General features: G+C 37.7%; 1 protein-coding gene across 7 annotated transcripts in view; it reads right to left on the bottom strand.

The window, feature by feature from the left end:
• MIER1 (MIER1 transcriptional regulator) overlaps positions 1-25635 on the bottom strand; it is a 64710-nt gene that overhangs the window by 14982 nt on the left and 24093 nt on the right. For 3 of the 7 annotated variants that reach the window (XM_039329101.1, XM_039329102.1, XM_039329099.1), the window contains exons 3-7: positions 20318-20463; positions 17262-17411; positions 2426-2546; positions 1872-2000; positions 736-800 (exon numbers count right to left, since the gene is read on the bottom strand). In XM_039329101.1, the coding sequence (XP_039185035.1) occupies positions 736-800; positions 1872-2000; positions 2426-2546; positions 17262-17411; positions 20318-20463 (611 nt within the window). Of the gene's footprint in view, positions 1-735; positions 801-1871; positions 2033-2425; positions 2547-17261; positions 17412-20317; positions 20464-25635 lie in introns of those variants that run through there. The other 4 variants (XM_039329103.1, XM_039329100.1, XM_039329104.1 and 1 more) reach the window with 4 other exon arrangements.

Raw genomic sequence — 25635 nt, forward strand, 5'->3', positions numbered from 1 at the left:
CTGGACTTGCTGCTGCCAAATGCAAAGAGTTTGCAACAACTATATACCACAACTTCAGATTGTGTCTAGTTAGAAAGTGGCAAAGCAGATTACTTGCATATAAAATTAAGGTTTCCTTTGCTTTCCTTGCTCATTAATAAGAAAAGACTCTGGAATTCTGACATTATATGAGGCAAATACACTTAAGTAATAAATGATCCAGTTTATCTGCAAAACCAAACTGTTACCCTTGAATGTCAGATTAAAAACAAAAATCTGCACTGAGTTAGAACAAGCTTTTCAACCTGGCCACTAGTTATCAGGCAGACACAACAATGAAATATTTTTTTCCAGCTACAATCATTCGGGTAAAGAAAGGGGGGGGGAGGAAATTCCAATGAAACATAATAAAATTGCAGATGTAACTAATATTTTTTCCAACCCCCCCTCCCAAAACCTTGCTGTATTAACTGAGTCCTCTTAAATGTTCAATACATTTTAAATAACAAGATTTAGAATTTTTAAAATAAACTATAGCTGCATACTTCAGATCTTCGGGCAAAGCACCTAGTCTGTGAGATCATTCAAATATAATCTTCGAATAGCTTAACTGTAAAAGCTCCTTGAGCCCCAACTAGCTGAGACTAGCTTCATAAGGAGCTTTGAATAGTCATAATGTTAGGAATGATTTTCCCCACAAATTAAGTTGTATAATAGTCATATTATGTTGACAGTTTATCATAAGCTCATATTTACTTTTTTCCAGTCTTCTGAAGGAATATAGTCTTCGTCTTCTTCAGATTCTTCTTCTATTTCACTGTCTATATTAAAAAAAAATAACAACTTTCACTTAAATAGGGATAGCTATCCTGAATTTACATTTCTTCAAACAAACTATTTTTCTACAGACAGATTTTTCAGTCCCATATCTGGTTGGTTAATTAAATATTGAACTGTGATGTCACAACCAACTCTGTGTGACTAATTGTGGTTGGTATGTCCTGGCTCATAATACTCTGAACTAGAGTTAGCTAGGAGGTTTCCAATTTTGAAAAATATTAAAAAATATACATTCTAATATATTTATTTAGGTAAATAGCATTGCTAAAGAGCTGATACATTCAACAAGATGTTGCTTAAGAACATCTATATCTTCAAAGTCACAAAAAGCAGCATTAAAATATAAAACAAGCTTTTGTCAGAGGCAAATACTTTAAAAAATAGAAATGTTTCTTCATATAAAGAATGGGGAGAATTTGTTCACACAGCTAAAAGTTAACTACCGTATATTTTTTCAGGGATATACATTAGAAGGATGTATACAAATGTTTCAGAATATACTGTATTAGCTAAGCAATTCATTATAAAATAATTTTATGTAATCATTTCATCATCCCACAAATTCCATACACAAAGGGCAAGTACAAATGACATTTTGAAGCAGAGATTTGTTGATTAAAAATTACCATGTCATATATTAGTTTTGGTACCATAACAAATTATTTTGCTGCATTTTTTGGACTCATTAACTGTATGTTAACAGCATTTTTGCTCATATATACGTATATGTAAGTACAAATATAAGCTAGGCAAAAAAAACAGGCAGTAATGGAAGAAAAGCTAGTTAAAATTCTTAGCATTAGACAAATATAAATATTAGAGCAATATCAGCTAAGCCTCTATTTCCAAATATTAGCTGTGAATATAAAAAATGGAGAATCTCTGGTTTAACTAATCTGCCAGCCACTTTTACCTCTCTTCAATGTGCTATACACCTGGATTATGTTTTTACACATAATTGTGCAGGTTATACTCTTCTAAGAAATGTATTAGAAAGTAGGGCAGTAGATCTTGAGATTCAAATACAGAATTCAGAAGTTTTGAATACCAACCAGCATTATCTTTACAGAGAAAATGCCTTCTAGTATGTTCCTCAGTAGATCCAATGATATCAAGAGACAAGACTTTAGAAAAGATCATTCTCCCACTCCCAGACAATTTATCCTTGATAAGTACCTTCACTGTAAAGACAAACAGCAACTATTGTCTTTCTCTATAAGAAAGGAAAAGGCAATCTTTTATTTGTACAGAAAGTTCTTACTGTCTCCAACCAGCAGTTGATAAGAGCTCTGAAGTTCATAAACATTCTCTTTCCACAAGAAAACATTTTCTCCTTGCAGATACTTTTACAATATTAGAGAACTGAGAAGAGACTCTTTCCATATTCCAAAAGATTTCAATTATAGAAAAAAAAATCATTGCCTTTTTGTGCAAATTTCTCACATAAAAGTAGGCGTTGGTCAACCTGTTTCAAAATTCCAGATTTCATCATTGTGATGGTTCTAGCTCTCCTGATGTTCATTTACTGCATATGGGAATGCCCAAATATTTGTACAACTTCCATGCATTTCTAAAATGTTTGAAAACAGATTTAAAAAATACATACTTGTATCAAAGTATTTACAACGACGTGGGCGAATTATTTCTGGTACAACAGATGAAACTGGATCACCATTTGAGGACTGTGTCTCATCCTCTTGACCTGATGAATCCTTTATAGTCTCCTCCTTAGAAACAATGTAACAAAGATAAAAGCAATTATTTTTATTAACTCTACTTGACTTCTAACAAACATAATGCAGCAAATATAACAGAGATCTTAAAGCAAAGTCCAATTAAATGATGAATACAGCAAATAAAACAAGTCAAAGCTACACATTAAAACACAAAAAAGTAATATATCTTAAGAAGCATCTTAAAACTAAAAATAGAAGCAGCCTAGTAAATATTCACAGGAAATATTTCAGTTTCAATAGCATCACTGGAAACTTTTTGTTTCACCTACTCATCCTAAAGGATGAGACCAAGAAAAGGATAACTGATTTTATGTTCATCTTAATTGGCTAGCTCTAGTATTATTTATGAACTTAACAGTTCTTGAAATTACCTGCTCCCAAAATATTAAAAAAGTTTTAACCAATAATTAAAGGACAGAAATAATTTCCCTAAAAAAGTGTGATTCCCCCAAATGAGACATATTGAATGTACATGCACATATTTATACGCATTCATGCACACTCATGTGTGTTTGTTTGTAGACAAATATATTGTTGAACGCTTCCCTCATTAATTTAAAGTTTCTAAGTCTAGCTGAAAAACATACCTGCATATATGTAACGTATTTGCCAAAATGTGACAGATTTGCGCAAGCATATGTGTGCATATATTCCTGCTAAAAGTTACACTCCAAAAAAGAGGGTCAAGACAAAAACAAAGCAAAACGAAGTATAAAATACTACTGGGTAAAATTTCCAGTGAAAGCAACTGATTCCTATCTGCATAATCAACCAATCTCATACACAATCCCGTCTCATGAGAAAAGTATGGTGATGATAGACTTCTCTCCAACTTCCAGAGAAAATAAGAATAGCATTAAGTATTGCATTAAGTATCAAAGTTTATTCATGACCATAGACCACCCAACGTCATAAATTAAAATAATAAGAGAAAAACACAGCTAATTATCTTTTGACATGGAAGAATCTATTGGAATGTAATTCTAGACAGCTTCATTACAGTGATCGTGATGGAAGAGTGATTTTTTTTTTTTTTTAGCTTTTAAAAGATTTTTAAGGATTTGTCAGCTAACAGAAAAAAGTGTTTCTTCCCTGGCACAATTGAAGCAATTAATAAACAGGAGTGATATTAATACAAAGTGCCATCTCTACCTCCCTTCTACAACCTTGATGGAAAGGCCAAAAGCAGGCAAGAGTATATGTTCTTCTGTGAGGGACAGAGAAAATATATAAATATTTAAAAGAGTAGATGAATCTTGTTCCACAGGCCAGTGTTATATGAAATTCTGCTCCTACTGTAAAACCTGGATCCAGAATACATAGTGTGATTTTTTATAAGGGCCACCCAGACCCCAGTGAACCGAGATTTCACAGCAGGCTGAACTTATGTGTGTTTTTTTTAATTAGTCAAGCTTAGATTCAATGTATAGTAATTGGGATAGATACTTTTCTCCCTCAAAATTAATTTTAACTAGTGTTTCAATCAGTAAATCCTCACATGGGCTTTCACTATAACGCAACCCAGCTCCAGCCTCAGCTTGCACTGAAACGCAGTGAGTGAAGAACTGCTCTTAAGAACTTGTACTGAATTACCTTCAATTTTTTTTTCATCTTTATAGACATAAATTTGCGTGCCAAAGTGCATTGAACTCAGTTCTTTGGCCCTGAAAAGTATGATTCCACAAGGAATGTGATTATTTTCATAGTGCTTGACAAATTTAATGATTAGGTTTTTGTGCAAAGATGAAATAGTTTTCTTTTTCTCTTTCTAGCAAAGGAATGAAATGTAATTCCTAATTATTTTACATTTTTCAATACTGAGGAATTGTAGTTCAGTTCTCTTAATACCTGTAAATATCTGTTCAAACTGACTGCATTTGATTTTCTATTTATGACACATTTTTATGCATTGTTTTCTTAATGTAACTACTTTTGTTTTACTACAATTATTTTCTATTTTTCTTCTTTACAATATAGGTACTCCTCAATATACAACCATAATCGAGCCCAAAATTTCCATTATTGAGACAGTTAAGTGAGTTTTGTCCCAGTTTGTGACCTTTTTTGTCACAACTGCAGTTGTAAAATTGGTTGTTAAATGAATCTGCTTCTCTACTGACTTGCTTGCCAATAGTTGCAAAAGATGATTACATGACTCCATCAAAAACATGAGGCACTTTTGTTTCTTGACGCACAGAAGGCATTCGATAATGTCAATTGGCTATTTCTGATTCAACAATTGAAACTAATGGATGTAGGTAAAAAACTTTTTAAACGTAATAACTACAATATATTCTGAACAGAATGCTCAGATCATAATAAATGGTCAGGCCACTAATAAATTTAGTATTCAGAAAGGTACAAGACAAGAATGCCTTCTCTCGCCGTTGTTATTTATATATATGTTGGAGATTTTAGCAAGAGTAGTAAGGCAAGAGAGGCAGATCAAAGGGCTTGAGGTCAAGAAGGAAATATACGAACTCCAAGCATATGCTGATGATTTAGTATTTATATTGGAAGATTCAGTGCAATCAGGTCAGAAGCTATTTGAAATATTGGAGGAGTATGGAGATTTGGCAGGCTTGAAAATAAATAGAAACAAAACAAAGATCATAGCAAAAAAATATGACTAATATGCAAAAAGCAAATCTTGGGGAAAAATTAGGTATACAAATAGTTCCTAAAATAAAATATCTGGGAATTGTTATCTCCGCACGGTGTTCATCAATCAAAGAGGACAATTATGGAAAATTAGTAAAGCACATAAATGTTGACTTAGAGCGCTGGAGAAACCTACATCTCTCGCTTCTTGGAAGAATCTCAGCAGTGAAAATGAATATTTTACTCAAAATGATATTCTTGTTTCAAAATATTCCAATCCAATTAGATAATTTTTTTAAAAGAGTTGAATAAATTAACTTTAGATTTCGTGTGGCAAGGAAAGAAGGCGAGAATAAAACAAAAGTCTCTACAGGATGCTAAAGAGAGAGGGGGATTAGGCTTTCCGATTGGGAGCTCTGCTATTGAGCAGCGGCCCTGACGTGGATTAGGGATTGGATTACTCTGTAAAACAAAAGATGTTTATATTTAGAGGGGCATGACCTCCAGCAGGGCTGGCATGCTCACTTATAGACAAGGAAAAGTAGGAACTATCAAAATTTCTTGAGGCACAAAGTTCGGCAAGAACTCATAAAAAACTGGAACATAATTAAACGCCAACACTATACAGGAGTTCCAGGTTGGCTCTCACCATTAAAAGTAGTTACATACCCCAAGTTATACAGGCAAGATAAGGTTATTACATATAAAGGTATCCTGTCAGAGAAAGGCCATCTAAAGCAAAGACAAGAGTTGAGACAACAGGGAATAGTTTTGGAATGGTGGTCCTATCTTCAGATGCAAAATATATGAAAGATAAGAAAGAGTGGGGAATTAATAGACGAGATATGGGGCTTGAAAAAATATTACTAGGTTCGGAGAGAAAACAAATTATATATATATATATATATATATATATATATATATATATGAATATTAAAAATAGAAGCGGGATTCCTGGGTGTGTATATGGTGGGAGTAAAATATGATCACCAGGAAAAGATAAAACATTAAAAGTTTTAATATAAAACAGAAGTTTTAAATAAAAACATTAAAAGTTTTAAAAATTAGCAACCTAGTTTTCATTGGCTCCTGCCAACTTCATCAGGGCATACACAAATCATTTAAACACAAATGTTTAAACTCTGATGAGGGACGCGTGATACAAGTAGATGAGTCACTCAATCATGCAGCAATTGCAGTGAATGCTATGATTGGCCGACCTGGACCTATTACACGATCCAGGAGTCGAGCGCAGGCGTTAACTTGAAAAAATATTACCTAATTTGGAATAAATATTACCTAATTTGGAATAAATTTTACAAGTGGAGGGAAATAGGAAGGAAGTCGATATAAGGGATATAAATAGAGAAAGATTACTAGAAATGTATAGCTGTATATATAACATTTACTCTCATATGTAAAGTATGGAATGATTAGACAAAGATATATGTCAAAGACGATACACCATGTTCAATTTTTTTAAATTCTTTTTTCTTTTCTTTTGTATCTAATAAAATATTTAATAAAAAAAATATGAGGCAAGCACCTGACTTTTGTCAAATGACCATGGGGATGCTGCAACAATCATTAAGTGTGAAAAACTGTTACAAATCACTTTGTCAGCGCCATTGTTTGAGCTGTCACTAACAAATGGTTGTAAATTGAGGACCACCTGTAAACATTAACTTTGAAGTCAGCATGTATCAGGAAGAGGATGATCACATTATCTGCATAAAGAAAAACAGATAATGGGTTGTTTGCTAGCATAAGGGGATGACATTTTTGATGATGAACATTTTGTGTTTGATGATTTCCATTATAATTTTTAGAGATCTAAAATTTCTGCCACATGGTTTAGGATAATTGATTAGTCTACAATTGACTATTTGGAATGTTCTGTCCTGAATCTTTACCAGCCAAGACCTGCCAAGCAATGTGGTCCCTAAATGTTTACTATATAATTTATTAACAACAAGAAGACTAGATAAAAATTAATAGGCTTTTTTTATTTTTCTTAAAGATTGGCACTGTAATAGAATAATAGCAATCTCTGAGCAATTGGACAGAGCAATCAATGTATGTGAAGAGGAGGTCAGCAGAGGAGCTTATTATTCTGCATTAGCTTTTGTAAGTAATGCCAGAAGAAAGAGGAAAAAGAAGATAAAATAATCACAGGATGGAGATAGGGTCAGCAATAGCAGCTCTGGGAAGTAGAGAGAAAGAGGGAAACAAAACTAGATACAAATGTAGGCAGGGAAAGAAATCAAAGGAAAGGAAATAAAATATAGCTTTTGTCAGGAATATTGAAATTTCAGCATGAAAACAGGCTCTTCCAAATGGCTAATCTTCAAAGGCACCAATACTTTTCAGCAGTAAAGTCTACAATTTGTCGTATTTCCTGCCCAATTTTTACTTTCAGCAACATTTTCTAATCTTTTAAGAATTACAGGGAACGTAAGATCTCCATCCATAAATAATTATTTAGTGTGTGTGTGTGTGGGGGGGGGAAATCATCTTCTTATAGGCCAACTGTGAGTAGTTCTTTATAGGATATTCAAAGAAAGCTGAAAATACCCAAATATTACAATATATTACAACCTAGAAATGACTATATGGATAACCGAGCCCTGATACGCCTTCTTCATTAAAAGACTAGAGAGGATGAAAGAGCTGACGCTTGTTAGAAGCACTCTTAGCCACAGCCATTACCAGAGTATCTAAAAATGGCATGAAATGAAGAAAAGCAGTAAACACTCCTCACAGGAGTTTATTATCTGTATGTTTTTTTAAAATACTTCCAGTTTATATATGTGATAAAGTTTCACTCATTCATGCCTTCCTTCAGCAATTTAATATACTAATACTATTTTTTATAATATTTAGATATAAATATGATTTTCATATTTATATCCTCCTTGGGATCTGATTTTAGAAACAGAATTTTCCAAACCTTTATCTATTTTGGACAATACCTTTAGTAATGTATCCCAGTTTCAATGAAGGAACTTCATTAAATAAAAAGGAAGGAAGGAAGGAAGGAAGGAAGGAAGGAAGGAAGGAAGGAAGGAAGGAAGGAAGGAAGGATCATGTAGACTGTTTCTATATGGCTGGATTTACTTTGCCCAGATTTGCTAAGAGTGATTTTCAATATTTTCTAGGTACTAGTTTCATTTATTCAAGACATTCTCATTATCACAAATGTATTCTTAACTCTGCAGTTTAAAAAAGAATTGCCTAACAAGATTCTATGAGAAAATATAAAACATGCAATTGGCAGCCCACAAACTGGTTTGTAACCTGTCTATAACATCAGGCAAGAACAACCTTAAATGTATACATTTAAGAAATTTCTGAATCACAGGCCAGATATTCCTATTTAATTCTTCAGTGCTCAGATGGGCTGCTTACATCAACTTCTTTGCAGACGCAAAGAAAAAAGATTACTTTACCACAATCATCTCCTTTCTAACTTTGATTCCAGTTTGTGTAGAATGGATATACCTCAAATCTTACACAACCTGTGGGGTGAAAAGAAAGACTAATGGTCCATCTATTTTAATGTTCTTATTTCCTAACAAATTTATGAACCAGAGATAAACAACACTCTGCTTATAAACTCTCTTATGAACAGGCAAATTTAAGTGTTAAATTTAAAATTTAAAGTTTAAATCCTGCCTCACCTGAAATTATGAAACAGATCTGATAATAAAATATATTGTTACTATGCTATAAAATAAAAGGGCAGTCTTTAGCATCAACTAAGAAGAAACAGGCACAAATACAGGTAATAAATTATAATAAATATATTGTATTGCAGGAATGCCTTTGCTCTCCACAAAAATGTTGGTAGAGAGCACTGTGAAAAAAACTTGTGTTATGTACTGGGAATACCAATTATGACAGCTACTTTGCAAATGCACATACCACATTAAAAATATGCCTCCAGGTTATAAAGTCCTCTTCTCCCATAATCTGTGTCATGATTTAATCTTTTTAAAAAATACAGAGAAATTTAGAAGTCTCAATGCCTGACAGACATTATTTCACATTCATTTCAGTAAGACTTTGTCATACTTAGTAACAAACTTTAGTTTGGATGCAGCTTGTTAAGGTGCCTTTATGACTGATTAAATAAAGTTAATTATAAATGTTCTGTGTGATATCTTTCAGTGGAGCCAATCAGTGGGCTATTTCCTATCTATAAAAAATAATAGAGGAGGTTTTACCTAAAATAAGGTCTCTCAAAATAAGAAAAAAATAAAGTTCTTAGCAGCACAGACAGAAACAAAGATTTATTTAATTCATCTTTCTGATTAGAAGTACTGATATATCAATTTGTCAAAAAATTCTGCAACTCCTAATAAGTGCAAAAGAAAATTGGCAGAAAGAGCATTTTAATCTGAAGACCTCTTGAACAAAAGAAAATGACATATGCAACACTGCCACAAAAATAAATTTTCTAGAAAATTCAGTTTATATTGGATATAAAGAAATAATTTATCATTTTGTATGTGTGTGCATATGTATATACTCTCACACACATACATATTGTTCAAAATATAATAATGCCAAACACTTCAATATACAAAGTGTTCATATATTAGAAAGTTGCTTTCAATTATGTTTCGAAATCATCAGTCCAATGACCAATCAAAACCTGATGAAAAAAAATTGCTTCCATTAGCAGAAGAGACTAACAAACATCAATTTTCTCTCAGGAGAACACATTCAACATCTACAGACAATTCCACTGAAATCAGTACTGAAACTCCCTATTTTATTCAGGATGTGCTCCAAAACGTTTTCCTGGCAAATATCTAACTATGGCAGAATAAAACAAAGAAAGTTACTTATTCAGGTAATTCCAGTCTAGGGAATTTAGGTATTTATTCATGATCAAGTGATCAAACAGAATTACAACCAATGATTAGAATGTAGTATTGTAGGCTAATTCTGCAGATTGCCAGCAGTTCGATTCTCACCAGCTCAAGGTTGATTCAGCCTTTCATCCTTCCGAGGTCGGTAAAATGAGGACCCAGATTGTTGGGGGGCAATATGCTGATTCTGTAAACTGCTTAGAGAGGGCTTTAAAGCATTGTGAAGTGGTATACAAGTCTAAGTGCTATTGCTATTATGTAATGTAGCCCAAATATTGGCAGCAGCCAACCAACCTTGACTGATTTCAAAATGTCCAGATTAGACAAGAGATGTCCAGGTTAGGTAGAGACTGCTAAAAAAGAGATAGGGATTGCTAGATAGGGAAGTAAAAACAAGAACATCTGAGAAAAAGGAAGAGGAAAAAGCACTTTCATAATAATATGACCAGAAAATTATCAAAAGATGAGTTCACTTAAAGATTTTATCTATCTCAGTATTTCTGAACCCTTCGTAACTTTAAGCGTGCTGTCTGAGGAATTCTGGAAGTTAAAGCCCATACATCTTAACAGTTGCTAAGATTGAGAAACATTGATCTATGTCACCAAATCCTGACTGCATTTTGCATAAGCAACTATCTCTGAACCATTTTCAAGGTGAACCCAACCTGGTTCTATCTGAGAAGTCATCAGAGTATGATTACTGTGGGCAAGCTACCTTTCCTTATGTGCGCGCATATATGTAAATATTCCACACAATTATCATTAAATTCTGGTCACGCACCTATATTGTTCTGTTTTACTATATTCCACTGCGAATGGAAAGCAAAAAAAGTATTTCTCTCCGTGTATGCATATGTGTGTGTGCACGCATGCACATGTTTTCAGGCCCCAGTTTTGTCAAGTAGCTTTAAGGTACCAAGAAACCAATAAATATCAAAGCTGCACTGTGACTCTCTTAAATTAACGTATTAATCAGGACAAATAAAGCCAATTCAATACAATTTAGGAAAAAACCCTGAGATGAAATGTCCTAATTAAATATTACAGCAGGGGTAGTCAACCTTGGCTCTTTTATGACTCGTGGACTTCAACTCCCAGAATTCCTGAGCCAGCTAAGCTGGCTCAGGAATTCTGGGAGTTGGAGTCCACAAGTCATAAAAGAGCCAAGGTTGACTACCCCTGTATTACAGAAATGATTTTTAATAAGTTGGCTTGACATTTTAATATCTTAGGTTGAAATCTGGAGAAAGGACTTGGCCTTAAAGAGAAAAATTCAACACCTTTTCCCTTTTTGTATCAGCTTCCACAGTTTGGTGTTTCTAACAAGGACAAAGTCCCAAGTAGGAAAAAAAGGAAAACGTTAAGGAGAAAAGTTATGGATCTGAATATCCATTCTGCAATGCTTTCAAACTGGTTGCAATTCTAAAACTGATTTCTAAATGTTTTATGGTAATCCTTTACATTGTTTGCATTGGGGAAATTTTGTTTCACTTGAAAAAAGAAAACAACAACAAAAGAATGAGCCTGGAACAATAGCAGATGTTGTATAATCTTAGCAGGGCACTATATTTACCAGATGCTCTATTATAGCCCTTTGAGACACCTAATAGGATTTTTACCCAGTTTTTATTCTAATAACATACAGCAAAATAGCATTTTTTAAAATGGGAAATGGAGCAATGTAAACGAGGAAATATTTTTAGATTAAATGTATTGACCAAAAATTAATAAGATTTTCAGCAACAAACAGTACTTCATTGGATGTACATTTTCCATTATTTATTGGTGCATCTTAGATTTCTTGCATTGATTGTTGTGCTCTGCACTGTTCCATATTATTCTCTTGATTAATCATGCAACATGGCAACATTTCTGGTAGTACTCTAAAATTAATTAACATTTCCTTTATTGTAATACACTACAATAATTATAAAATATGCCATATATTGGGCAGGTCAGAAGTGAACAATAAATATTCCTAGATAAGGGGACGAAAAGATGAACTTTTCTAATATGATAATCCAATACCTCCACTCCAAGATTAAAATTATGATTAGCAATCTCAATAGCACTACTCCAATTTTCTATGAAGTCAGTTACTTATTTCTTGGATCTCAGACTGTATTTAAAGTTAAAGCGGGGAGGAGCCTTGCAAGTCTGCATGCCTACCCATTTATTTTACTCCCAAGTAATGATAAGGGCAGAGGCTGAACTGGGAAAGTCACTAATAATTATAACTGTGAACAACCCCCTTTAATTAAACAAATATACAGTGAAGGGAAAAAAGTATTTGATCCACTGCTGATTTTGTACATTTGTCCACTGACAAAGGAGTGATCAGTGTATAATTTTTTTTTGTAACATGGGATTTCATCCCCGCTTTTATTTTTTTATTGAAAATTTTTAAATATTTTTACAAAAAACAAAAGCCAAAAAATCGACCCTAACCCACCCACCCCAACCCTCCCTCTCCATCCCCCCCGACCTTCCCAGAGCTGAATATAGGCTTAATTAAAATTTTTAAGAATCTTACAAAAATTGAAAAAGTATAAATCATAAATATATCTAAATACCTTACATAAACAACTTATAAAGTAATTAACAATAAGATATATGTAAAGAAAAACATAAGTATTTAAAAAAGGTACTTAAAAGAAAAAGATGATAAAAAAAAGAAAAGAGAAAGAAAAGAGATATAAAAAAGTACAATCTATAAAATATTGAAGTTTATATACAAGTTATTAAAAAGCTAAATGATATTTTTATATCCAATTTATATTGTATAAAATTTATCCATTTTTCCCATACCGCAAAGAATTTCTCTTGCGATTGCTCCTTTAAAAAAGCCGAAATCTTTGCCATTTCCGCCAAATAAGAAACTTTAAAAAACCACTCTTGCAAAGTAGGCAAGGATTCCTTCTTCCAGTAGGTTGCCCTACTAACAACCTTGCGGCTGTGATTAAATTTAACATCAATATAACCTCCTTAGTGTCACAATCAATAACAATACCTAACAGAAACAATTGTGGGGTAAATTTTACCCTCCTTCTAAAAATTCTTTGAATATTCCACCATATCTTAATCCAAAAAGCTTTTATATTTTTACACGACCACCAAATATGATAATAAGTAGCATCCAAACAACCACATCTCCAACATTTAGGCTGTAAGTCAGGATACATACGAGACATTTTTTGTGGATCAAGGTGCCATCTGTAAAACATTTTGTAAAAATTCTCCCTTAAATTCTGGGCTTGTGTAAATTTAACATTCCTCACCCAGATGGTTTCCCAGGTATCTAGTAGAACTGGTTCAACAAAATTTTGTGCCCATTTAATCATACATTCTTTAATTAGTTCTGGTTCTGAATCCAGTTCTACTAGCACCCCATAAGTTCTCTTAATATGAGTTCGCCTTTGGTCTTTTACTTGTTTAAAAAGATTTTCATCTTCTCTAAGCAAACCCATATTACGATCTATCTTCCATCTATCCACTATTTGTCTATACTGAAACCATGAATATGTAAGATTTTCATGTGCTAAATCTTCCAAAGATTTTAACTGCCAATTTTTACCATCCCATCTGAGTAATTGTGCATAAGAAACACTATCCGTCTTAACTCCTCTCCTTATCCCCTCTATCGCATGCCAAGGTATAGCCCATAATGGTATTTTAAAATCTCTTTTATAATATTTCCTCCAAACCCGAAGTAAAGAAATCCTTATATATGAGATTTAAAAACCCGGTCCACTTTTTTATTAAAAATTAAATAGGCATGCCATCCAAAAAGTAAATCCCAACCCTCCAAATGGAGTATTTCTACATTTGTTAAATTAACCCAATCACTAATTAGTGTTAAAGCCACAGCATCATAATATAATTTCAGATTCGGTACCTTGAGTCCGCCTCTCTCACGGAAGTCTTGCATAATTTTAAGCTTTACCCTTGGTTTTTTCCCTGCCCAAATAAATTTGTTAATACCTTTCTGCCATTCATTTAAGTTAAGCTCATTCTTTAAAATAGGTAACATTTGAAATAAAAAGAGAAATTTTAGCAGGACATTCATTTTAATCACTGCAATTCTTCCCATAAGAGATAACTGTAAGTTCTCCCAATTTTTCAAATCTTTTTGTAGCCTGACCCACAGCCTTTCATAATTATTTTTATACAATTTCACATTAGAAACAGATAGGGTAACCCCCAAATATTTTATCTTATCAACAACTTCAAAGTCTGTCAGATTAACCAAAATCTGCTTATCCAAATTAGTCATATTTTTGATCAGTGTATAATTTTAATGGTAGGTTTATGTTAACAGTGAGAGACAGAATAACAACAAAAAAAATCCAGAAAAATGCATTTCAAAAAAGTTATAAATTGATTTGCATTTTAATGAGTGAAATAAGTATTTGATCTCTTATCAATCAGCAAGATTTTTGGCTCCCGGGTATCTTTTATACAAGTAACGAGCTGAGATTAGGAGCACTCGCTTAAAGGGGATGCTCCTAATTTCAGCTTGTTACCTGTATAAAAGACATCTGTCCACAGAATCAATCAATCAATCAGATACCAAACTCTCCACCATGGCCAAGACCAAAGAGCTGTCCAAGGATGTCAGGGAAAAGATTGTAGACTTACACAAGGCTGGAATGGGCTACAAGACTAACGCCAAGCAGCTTGGTGAAAAGGTGACAACAGTTGGTGCAATTATTTGCAAGTGGAAGAAACACAAAATAACTTCAATCTCCTTCGGTCTGGGGCTCCATGCAAGATCTCGCCTCTTGAAGTTTCAACGATCATGAGAATGGTGAGGAATCAGCCCAGTTCTACACGGGAGGATCTTGTCAATGATCTCAAGGCAGCTGGGACCACAGTCACCAAGAAAACAATTGGTAACACACTACGTGAAGGACTGAAATCCTGCAGCACCCTCAAGGTCCCTCTGCTCAAGAAAGCACATGTACAGGTCGGTCTGAAGTTTGCCAATGAACATCTGAATGATTCAGATGAGAACTGCGTGAAAGTTTTGTGGTCAGCTGAGACCAAAATCGAGCTCTTTGGCATCAACTCAATTCGCCATGTTTGAAGGAGGAATGCTGCCTATGAACCCAAGAACATCATCCCCACCGTCAAACATAGAGATGGAAACATTATGCTTTGGGGATATTTTTCTGCTAAGGAGACAGGACAACCTCACTTCATTAAAGGGACGATGGACGGGGCCATGTACTGTCAAATCTTGGATGAGAACCTTCTTCTCTCAACCAGGGCATTGAAAATGGGTCGTGGATGGGTATTCCAGCATGGCAATGACCCGGCCAAGGCAACAAAGGAGTGGCTCAAGAAGAAGCATATTATGGTCTTGGAATGGCCTAGCCCAGGGATAGGCAACCCAAAACACTTAAAGAGCCACTTGGACCCGTTTCCCACCAAAAACAAAACACTGGGAGCCGCAAAACCCTTTTGATATCTAAAATGAAGATAACACTGCATATATCCTTTTTTACCTTTATTATAGGTGTGTGTGTTTGTGTGTGGGGGGTATTTGTGTGTGTGTATGTGTGTGTGTGTGTATATATGTATATGTATGTATGTATGTATTTATGTATGTGTGTGTGTATATATATATATATATATATATATATATATATATATATATATATATATATATATATATATATATGTATGTATACATACATACACACACACACACACACACACACACAGGTTAAAAAAAGGATATATGCAGTGTTATCTTCATTTTAGATGTCAAAAGGGTCTCTCTCTCTCTCTGTCTCTCTCCCTCCCTCTCTATCTGCCCTTGGTCTACCACTCCTCTTCCCCCACTCTCTTTCTTTCTCTCTCTCTCTCTCTCTCTCTCTCCTCTCTCTCCCTCTCTCTCTCTCTCTCTCTCTCTCCCCCCCCTCTCCTATCTGCTGCTCACCTGGCAAGCTTCAAGGTGTTGTCCAACAAGATCAGAGGTAGGCAACCTCGTCTCTTTTATGACTCATGGACTTCAACTCCCAGAATTCCTGAGTCAGCCTAGCTGGGCTAGCTAGCTCTCTCCTGCCCTTCCTGCTTCCTGCAGAGACGCAGCAAAGGGAGGAGCTCCGCCCTGTAAGCTTTTCAGCTCCTCGGAGAACATGTGAGTACACTCTCTTTTACACATACACACACACACACACACACACACACACACACAAAACACAAACACACACACACACACACACAGAGAGAGAGATTGAAGCAGGGAAGCGCAATTGCCTCTCTCTGTCTCTCTCTCTCTGCAAAGGCAGAGGAGGCTGGGAGCCACAGGGGAAGGCTCAAAGAGCCGCATGCGGCTCCGGAGCCGCAGGTTGCCGACCTGTGGCCTAGCCAGTCTCCAGACCTTAAACCCATAGAAAATCTGTGGAGGGAGCTGAAGGTTTAAGCTGCCAAACGTCAGCCTCAAAACCTTAATGACTTGGAGAGGATCTGCAAAGAGGAGTAGGGCAAAATCCCTTTTGAGATCTGTGCAAACCTGGTGGCCAACTCCAAGAAACATCTGACCTCTGTGATTGCCAACAAGGGTTTTTCCATCAAGTACTAAGTCATGTTTTGCGAAGGGGTCAAATACTTATTTCACTCATTAAAATGCAAATCAATTTATAACTTTTTTGAAATGCATTTTTCTGGATTTTTTTTGTTGTTATTCTGTCTCTCACTGTTAAAATAAACCTACCATTAAAATTATAGACTGATCATTTCTTTGCTAGTGGGCAAATGTACAAAATCAGCAGGGGATCAAATACTTTTTCCCCTCACGGTAAGTTCTTTCCTATTCAACTGTTAACTAAATGAATGGAACAACAAACCCCAGCTTTCTTCACAGTCCAGATTAAGTCTCATAACCCCCCCCCCCGAAATCCACCTTGTCTCAACTCTCAGGAATTACTTAAACAAAAAACAGAGAAGACACTAACATGAACACAGCTATTGTAACCCTGTTTTTCTTCAAAGCAATCCTACAGAAGCAGTCAATCTCAGCTTGCTTTCCAATCTTTAAGAACCTGCACATATATCTACAAGATTAAATCTAAAAATCAAAACTACACACCAGGTTTACATTCTTTTATCTACAAGAGCTTCTCTATGTATTGCAGATTTCAAGTAATTAAATTCTTGCTTACCAAAGGCATATGTACATAATAGCACAAACCAAGGTTTTAAATTAATAAGTCTAACTCACTTTATTTTCTCCACTGCACCCACTGTTGTTATCATTATCTTCACCCTCACCCTCCTCCTCCTCCTCCTCCTCTTCTTCCTCTTCTGGTAGTGGTACAGAACCATCATAACCATAAAGGCTAAGAAGCTCATGAATTGGCATATCACCTTCCTAAAAAGAATTAAAACAGGACATAAGAATTTAACCAATTATAAACCATTATGGGATGACTAATCAACAGTAGCAACAATTGCTCCTTGGTGAGCAAATGTTGAACTTTATATGTCTATAAAGACAGACTTCAAGTGTACATGTGTTTGTTAATAGCAGAAGACAGGGTAGGATACTGATGCTGTCTGATAGGATAACCACGTAACAATCAGGTACAGGAAAAGAAGGATGGAGCAATTTCTACTCTGTGTGAATAGGAAACACTAAGACACATACAGGCACATGCACACGCTCACACACATACATACGCTACTCAATCTGACAATAGTAACAAGGAAGAAAAGCTACAAGTGAGTGGTTTATGTTATATGATTGATTTTGAACAAATTAATGCTAGGCAGGACAACAGATGTCGGATTATCACAAATGAAAATGTCTTTTGAATGGAGTAACAAGTGTATACATATAAATTTACATCTAGAGTTATAAGTATTTTGCAGAAAGCTAGGTTTATCTTTTTTTACACACTAATTACATGGCTAATTAGTGCCATATAATTAGTGCCAAAATTGTTCTATAGTGCCAGAAATGTACTATAAGAATACATTCATTCTAATAGACAATTTTTCATCCTGAAAAATATTTATATAGGCCAGCAATTAACATGTTGTACACATAACAAACATGTACATACATATACTATATAGATTATGTACAAATATTATATACAACACACATATGCACATACACAACAGTATTATACACAACATACATGTGCACGTACACAAGAGTAGAGATACAAAAAATAAAATAGTAAAGAAAGAGCAACAATAATAAAGCAAATAAAACAAAAAGAGAAGTCACTTTGGTGTAGGGCAGGGGTAGGCAACCTTGGCTCTTTTATGCCTCGTGGACTTCAACTCCCATGCTGGCTCAGGAATTCTGGGAGTTGAAGTCCACGAGTCATAAAAGAGCCAAGGTTGCCTACCCCTGGTGTAGGGATTAATGCATCGGGCAAGAAACCAGGAGATTGTGAGTTCTAGTCCTGCCTTAGGCATGAAAACCGGCTGGGTGACTTTGGGCCAGTCATTATCTCTCAATGCAACGCAACCCACTTCACAGGATTGCTGTTGTGGGGAAAACAGAAGGAGGAAGGAATAGTATGTATGTTCACAGTCTTGAGTTAGCTATAAAGTAATAAAAATCTAATAAATAAAACAAGTAAAGATAATTCAAAACATAACTGCATTTTCCAAGTCTCATGAATTCCAAGCCTCTGAAATTCTAACAGATAAGTTTCAAGGATTTTTAAAAACACCTTTTAGATGATGATTTCATCAACTACTAATCTGTTATCAATAAAATAATGTGCAAGCTAAATACATGTCATTCAATCATACACAAATTTGATGTAACTGGCCATAATAAATCCCCATGAGCAATTTTCAATATTGATCAAACTATCCATAGAACTGAATCTATGCAATATCTTTAATATGTACTAGCATTTTATCTGTACTAGGCTTTCACATAAAGTCAGTACTTCTGACCTTCGCTATCTATTTTATAAGCAACTGATATGTGACTGACATGCAGGTTCTTTGTTCCATTAAGAAGCTGCACCAATTTGATGGGACACACATTTTCATGGTGACACTTGCTACATAAATGATGAGGAACACTGACATGGAACTTGCAATGTTCTCATAATCTCACAATCACTGCTATTCTCCAGGAATGTTCACTTCACTATTTCTTTGATTTCAAGAATACAAAGTAATTATCTCAGAAATCATTGACAGGAAAACAACTTAAATATTTTTCACTTCAGTCTACTATAACTAAAATATTGTATATTTTCCAAAATGTGCATATACCAAGAATTCATAACCATTAACCTAATTCTAATCCTCTATTTGCTGATACAATTAGTCAATAATCAAACTACTTTCATCCTTACATAAAGAACAAGTCTAAAGTAAGCTATATTGTTTTCAGAGGGAACTTTTTTCCATATAGGTTGACTTTTAAAAAAAACATTGCCAGAAGCTAGTATCTTCAACATGTTAATATAAGCACTGTCAATTTCTTTTTAACATCATATTTCACTTACTAAAGAACATTTGTGATTGCTTAAACAGAGAAATTTTTAAGTGCAGTTGGATTTTTATAATCCACAATGGTAAATAATTGTATACTTGCTTTTTCATCCTGACAGTCCCAGGAACTGCTCAGGATACAATTTATGCATAAGCATGCCAGCATTTACTTTTTTATGATCATCGGGGGAGGGGATTCTTTTGCTTTGTTGAGTATCTTTCTTCCTGAAGTAATCTGAAGATTTTGCATTTTGGTCTAAAAATTTATCTTCCTAAAATTGGAATTTTTATATCCAACTGGGCTTCTAGAAAATAAATACACCTAAAACACCTTTATCAATAGCTTAGATGGAAATACTTTATACTAAATAAAGCCTGTATAACCTTTATATCTTATTAGAAAGAGATGACTAAAATTTCCATAGTGGCTATATAATATTTTATATGTCCTTCTACTAAGATACAGATTTAATTTTTGTTTGTTTCCATTATTTTTCAAACAACATTTTAAGTGTGCCATTTAAAATAACTGCAGGGATGTTTCAGATATATAAGTACTTACATAATTCTGTTTTTATTTGGATGATGTTCATTTCAGGAACATTAACATAATAATGCACAAGCACAGTCATGATACAACCTATTACTAAAACAGATTATACCATATGTCAGGCAATGTGCAAAAAATGTAATACTGAAGTCACTATTTCACTGAATTTTTGAAAAATGTCTATTTACTTTCAGGCATTTGTGAGAAGAATATGCATGTATAATATTTGCAGTTTTTTTTTAAAAAAAAATATTTACCCTTGTAAGATCTTCTATTTCAGAACTGAAGTTTGTTTCTCCTTCCATCATTTCTTCCTCTTCTAGTGTTCGTTCGTCATCAAAATCATGTACCAGCATGTCTGCTGTTGGGTCAAATTCATGGTCATCTGATGTTGCAGACCCTCCTAGAATTTGATTAACAATCACAACACTGATCATCTTACAGATTTAAGTATAGTATTACTACATGACTGCAAAAATCAAGAATACGGTAATTTAACAATTAAGGCAAGATAATACAGTACTTGAAGAAATCATAGAACAATGATATTATAGTAATTCTGCAGGATCCAATCTAATCCTCAAAGTTACCTGAAGATGGGCTCCAGCATGAATCTGAAAGCTCGGAAGACAAAAACTCTGATCTTGGTGACCGACCCAGATTGGATCCTGCAACATTATCCCAGGACATGTATACAGTATTCGTCTTCATTCATATAATAATTCTACTCAGGCTTTTCTCCACTATCAAGCTATAGTGCTATGTACTCCACCATAGCAGAAAACTATATGGACGTGACATTTGTTTTCTCCCTTGTCAATCACTATCCTGCCTTTATTGCCTCTGATCACTGCAAGTTGATTCACTACAAGGCATTTAACTTCCGTTCAAGATAACAGCTTGTGAAACTAATGGATTTTACACATTGTGAAGCTATCCCTGGCCAGTGCCATAATAACATTGCTAAGAATCACTTTAAGTATGTCTGACTTGGGCTGAGGTTGGGATGAAGGAAAGGGGCGTTGTCTTACCTGAACGCCTTTTCTCAGCAGGATGATGTAGAGTCCAAATGGATGGGTTCTATGACGGCCTTCCTGCCTGGCAGACTGGGTAAAAACTTCGGCCACACCCCTTCCTTTGGGCGTGACCCCAGTTTTGACTTAGGCGAGAAACTTTGTTGGAATTAACATTGCAGCTCTTTATTATATCTTTATTATATCCCTGCCTAGACCTATCCTCTGGGTGGGCTTGGACTCTACATCATCCTGCTGAGAAAAGGCGTTCAGGTAAGACAACGCCCCTTCTCCAGCAGGATGACTGTAGAGTCCAAATGGATGGGACATACCAAAGCCCTCATGTCCCCCTGGGAGGGAAAGTCTAGGCTACCGAACTCTGAGCAGATACGACCTGTTGAAGAACTCTTCTGCCAAAGGCCGCGTCTGCTGCTGCTAGGGAGTCTAAACGGTAATGTCGGATGAAAACCGAAGGTGAGGACCAGGTTGCGGCCTTGCAAATCTCTTCCACTGGAGCTTGCGTTAGCCACGCCGCAGATGTGGCTGCGCTCCGAGTTGAGTGGGCAGTCACCTGAGTGGGTGCTGGCAAATCCTGTGAAACGTAGGTCTGCGCTATGCAGGCTCTGATCCACCTGCCTATGGTGGAAGAAGATACCTTCTTTCCCATAGTTGATGGTTGAAAAGACACAAATAATGCTTCAGTCTTTCGGAAAGCCGAGGTGCGTTTCACGTAGAAACACAGTGCTCTCCGTACGTCTAGCTTGTGCCATCTGTGTTCTAGCCTATGTTTGGGTCTTGGACAGAAATCAGGAAGCGTAAGTTCCTGAGATCTGTGAAAGATGCTATTTACCTTCGGGATGAAGGTCGGGTCTGGTCTAAGAACGACCCTGTCTTTGAAAAAGGTACACAGATCCTTCCTTACTGACAGTGCTGCTAGTTCTGAGATTCTCCTTGCTGAAGTAATTGCCACAAGGAAAGCTACCTTCAGTGATAGGTGATGGAGTGAGCATGTTTCAAGAGGTTCGAAGGGTGCTGATGTCAAGGCTAGAAGGACCTTAGGCAGGTTCCAGGATGGGTACCTGTGTATGACTGGGGGCTTTGTGTTAGATGCCCCTTTTAAAAAGGCATTAATCGCTGGATGTTGTGCTAGGGAAGTTAAGTTGTCGCAGGAGAGTACAGTTGAGAGGGCCGATATCTGTCTGCGGATAGTATTGACTGACAGGCCCTTATTAAGACCCTCCAATAGGTAATCTAGGATATTGGGGATAGATACTGCGGTCGGGTCTAGGTGAAGCGAAGCGCACCACCTACAAAATCCCTTCCATGTAGCGTCGTAAATCCTATTAGTGGACGCTCTTCGTGATGCCTGTATGATCGATATCACCCCTGCAGAATAAGATTGTTTAGTTAAGCTTTGCCGCTCAAATGCCAAGCGGCTAGTTGTAGCCACTGGGGGTCTGGGTGTACGAGCTTGCCCTGACTGAGTTTTACCCTGTCCGGGGGAATCCTCCACGGAGGTGATATCGAAAGGTCCACGAGGTCGGCAAACCACGGGCGCCGTGGCCAGTGAGGGGCAATGCAGACCATTTCTGCGCCCTCCAGGATCATCTTGCGTATGGTTGCCGGTATTAGTGGCAGCGGTGGGAAGGCGTACAGGAGTTGCGCCGGCCACCGGCACCTGAGAGCATCCGTTCCCTCCGATCCCGGGGACGGGAATCTGGAGAAGAACCTGGGGAGTTGTGTGTTCTTGTGGTTGGCAAATAGATCTAGGTGCGGTTGTCCGAACCTCCGGGAGATCTCCTCGAAGAGAGCCGGGTCCAGACGCCATTCCGACTGGTCCACCTTGGCTCTGCTCAGGGAGTCTGCCTGGGTGTTTGTCTCCCCTGAGATGTGTTCCGCTCTGATGGAACTCACATTGGCTTCTGCCCACCGAGCCAGAGCCAATGCTTCCTTCATTAGTTCCGCTGATCTCGTTCCTCCCTCCTTGTTTACATGTGCCTTGGCTGCTACGTTGTCTGTTAGTATGAGGACGTGCCTCCTCGTTACTAGGTGTGAGAAATGGCGGAGGGCCAGGTGTATGGCCCGGAGCTCTAGCCAGTTGATGCTGTGTGACAGGTCCTTCTGTCCCCACTGGCCCTGTGCTATCTGTGTTCCCAGGTGGGCTCCCCATCCGAACAGGCTCGCGTCTGTCGTGAGTGTGACCCTGTTCGGTTCCCTGAATATGCTCCCCTTGAGTGTCGTGGGGGATAGCCACCACTTTAGTGATTTCATCACCTGTGCTGGTACCAGCACACTCCTGTTGGAGGTGCTGAGGTTCCTCCTCTGGTAGGGTAGGAGGAACCACTGCAACTCCCTCGAGTGTAGCCTTGCCCATGGGATGATGCCCATGCAAGATATCATCTTCCCCAGGAGCTTCGAGAGTTGTAGCAAGGGCACTCTCCTGATCCTTAGAATTTGGTGGATTAGCTTGGACATGCTGATCAGTCGCTCCTGGGAAAGGAATACCCTGCACTGTGACGTGTCTATCACCGCGCCCAGGTGTTGCAGTCTCCTTGAGGGAATGAGGTGGCTCTTGTTTAGATTGACCGAGAATCCGTGCCCCTGTAGGGTTCGGATTGTGGTCTTGAGATCTGCCCTTGCTTGTTCCCGAGATCTGGACTGGATCAAGATGTCGTCCAGATAAAACTGGACGCGAACCGGGATCAACCTGAGATGGGCCGCTAGTACAGCTAAGATCTTTGTGAATACCCTTGGTGCTGACGACAGTCCGAAGGGTAATGCCCTGTATTGGTAATGTCGCCCCGCGTAGGTAAATCTGAGGAATTTCCGGTAGCTGGGGTGGATGGGGATGTGTAGGTACGCCTCTGTGAGGTCTATTGAGGATAGTAGATCGTCTTCCCTGACGCTGGCTAGTATGGACTTTAGGGAGTGCATCTTGAACCTCCTGTACTTTATGAAATAGTTCAGGCCCTTCAGGTCCAAGATTGCTCTCCACCCTCCTGATGTCTTTGGGATAACGAAGAGGATAGAATAAAATCCTCTTCCTTCCTCTTCCTTTGGTACCTTCTCTATGGCTTGAATTGACAGGAGGTGAGCTATGGCCGAAGTTATCAGCCTTGTCTTGTGTACTCTTCTGGAGATGGGACATCTGATGAACCGGTTTGGAGGGGGAGAACAGAAGTCTAAGGTCAGGCCATGCCTGATCGTTTCCAGGACCCAGGCGTCGGTAGTGGTCTGTTCCCAGACTCGGTGAAATTTCCTAACCGACCCCCGATGGGTGTATCCTGTTTGGCGTCACTTGGTACGCTTAAAGGATCTGCCTCCCGCTCCTCTATATGGGCGTCTGGACTGGAACTGGCCCCTGGCTCCCGGGCTTTGGCGATCCTGGGTTCGATCCTGTCTCGGGTAGAAGGATCGTGAGCCTCTGGGCCAGTCCCAGGATTGCCCTGATCGAAAGGGCTGCCTCCATTCCCAGGGGCTTCCTGGGCGGGAGCCCTGCCTCCGGAAGTCCTGACTGCCTCTCCTGTCTAACTTCTTTGATGGATGTACTAGGATTTTTTTCTTGTCTCTGCCTTCGCTGACATGTGGATCCAGAATGGAACCAAATAGGGCCTCTCCACTGTATTTGGACGTCGAGAGACGCCATTTGGACCTCAGGTCTGTCTTCCAGTTTTTGAGCCACAGTAGCCTACGCGAGGCCACTGTGGCCGCAATGGATCTTGCCGCATACTTTGTTGCGTACAGTGAAGCGTCAGACATGAACTGAGAGGCCGCGAGGAGTTTGGCCAATGTCTGGTGTACTCTGACCTGGTCTGGAGGCACCGTGCCCTGCAGTTCCCTCAGCCACATGATGCAGGCCCTCGCGAAGAATGATGATGAGGTGGCTGCTCTGGCCGCCCAGGCTGCAGCCATGTGGGAACGCCGGAAGGAGTGTTCAAATTTCTTCTCCTCAGGTTTCAAGACCTCCGCCATGTCTCCTGGAATCGCGGAGGTAGAGAATAATGAGATCAAGGGGTTATCTACAGTGGGAACCTCTAACATGTTAGAGAAGGAGGGAGATAGGTTGAAAAGCTTCCTCTCCGCGCTGTTAGGTGCCGGTGGGCTTGCAAGTGAGGACCATTGTTCCTCCAGCGTGGTCATGAAGACCTCCGCACATGGAATGTACTTGTCCTGTGGGACCTTTTTGGCAAATAGAGGGTTGGCCTCCTTGCTTGTCGATGGCCTCTCATCCTGTACTGATGTTAGGCTGACTGTGGAAACTGCCTTTATCAGGAGTGATTTTAGGAGCGCTGGGTTAAAGAGGCCAGAGCTCGTCTCCTGCTCAGGTGCAGTTTCCTCGTCCTCCGATAGGGGCATGTCTGACATGTCAAGATCTACTGAGTCACCCTCTCCTAGTTGAGAGGAAGATTCAGAGATGTTGGTAGGGGGTGGCCTAGCTCGTCCCTTACGGGGTGTGTGAAAGGCCACTTGCCCTTTGGAAGCTATGAATTGGGAGAATGCATCCTGCATGAATGCCTGAAATTGTGCCGACCATATGTTCTCCTGCGCTTTGTCGCTGGGGT

This window comes from Crotalus tigris, unplaced genomic scaffold (assembly GCF_016545835.1).
Source record: "Crotalus tigris isolate CLP2741 ecotype Arizona unplaced genomic scaffold, ASM1654583v1 scf7180000024387.2241675, whole genome shotgun sequence".
Classification (NCBI taxonomy): Eukaryota; Metazoa; Chordata; class Lepidosauria; order Squamata; family Viperidae; genus Crotalus; species Crotalus tigris.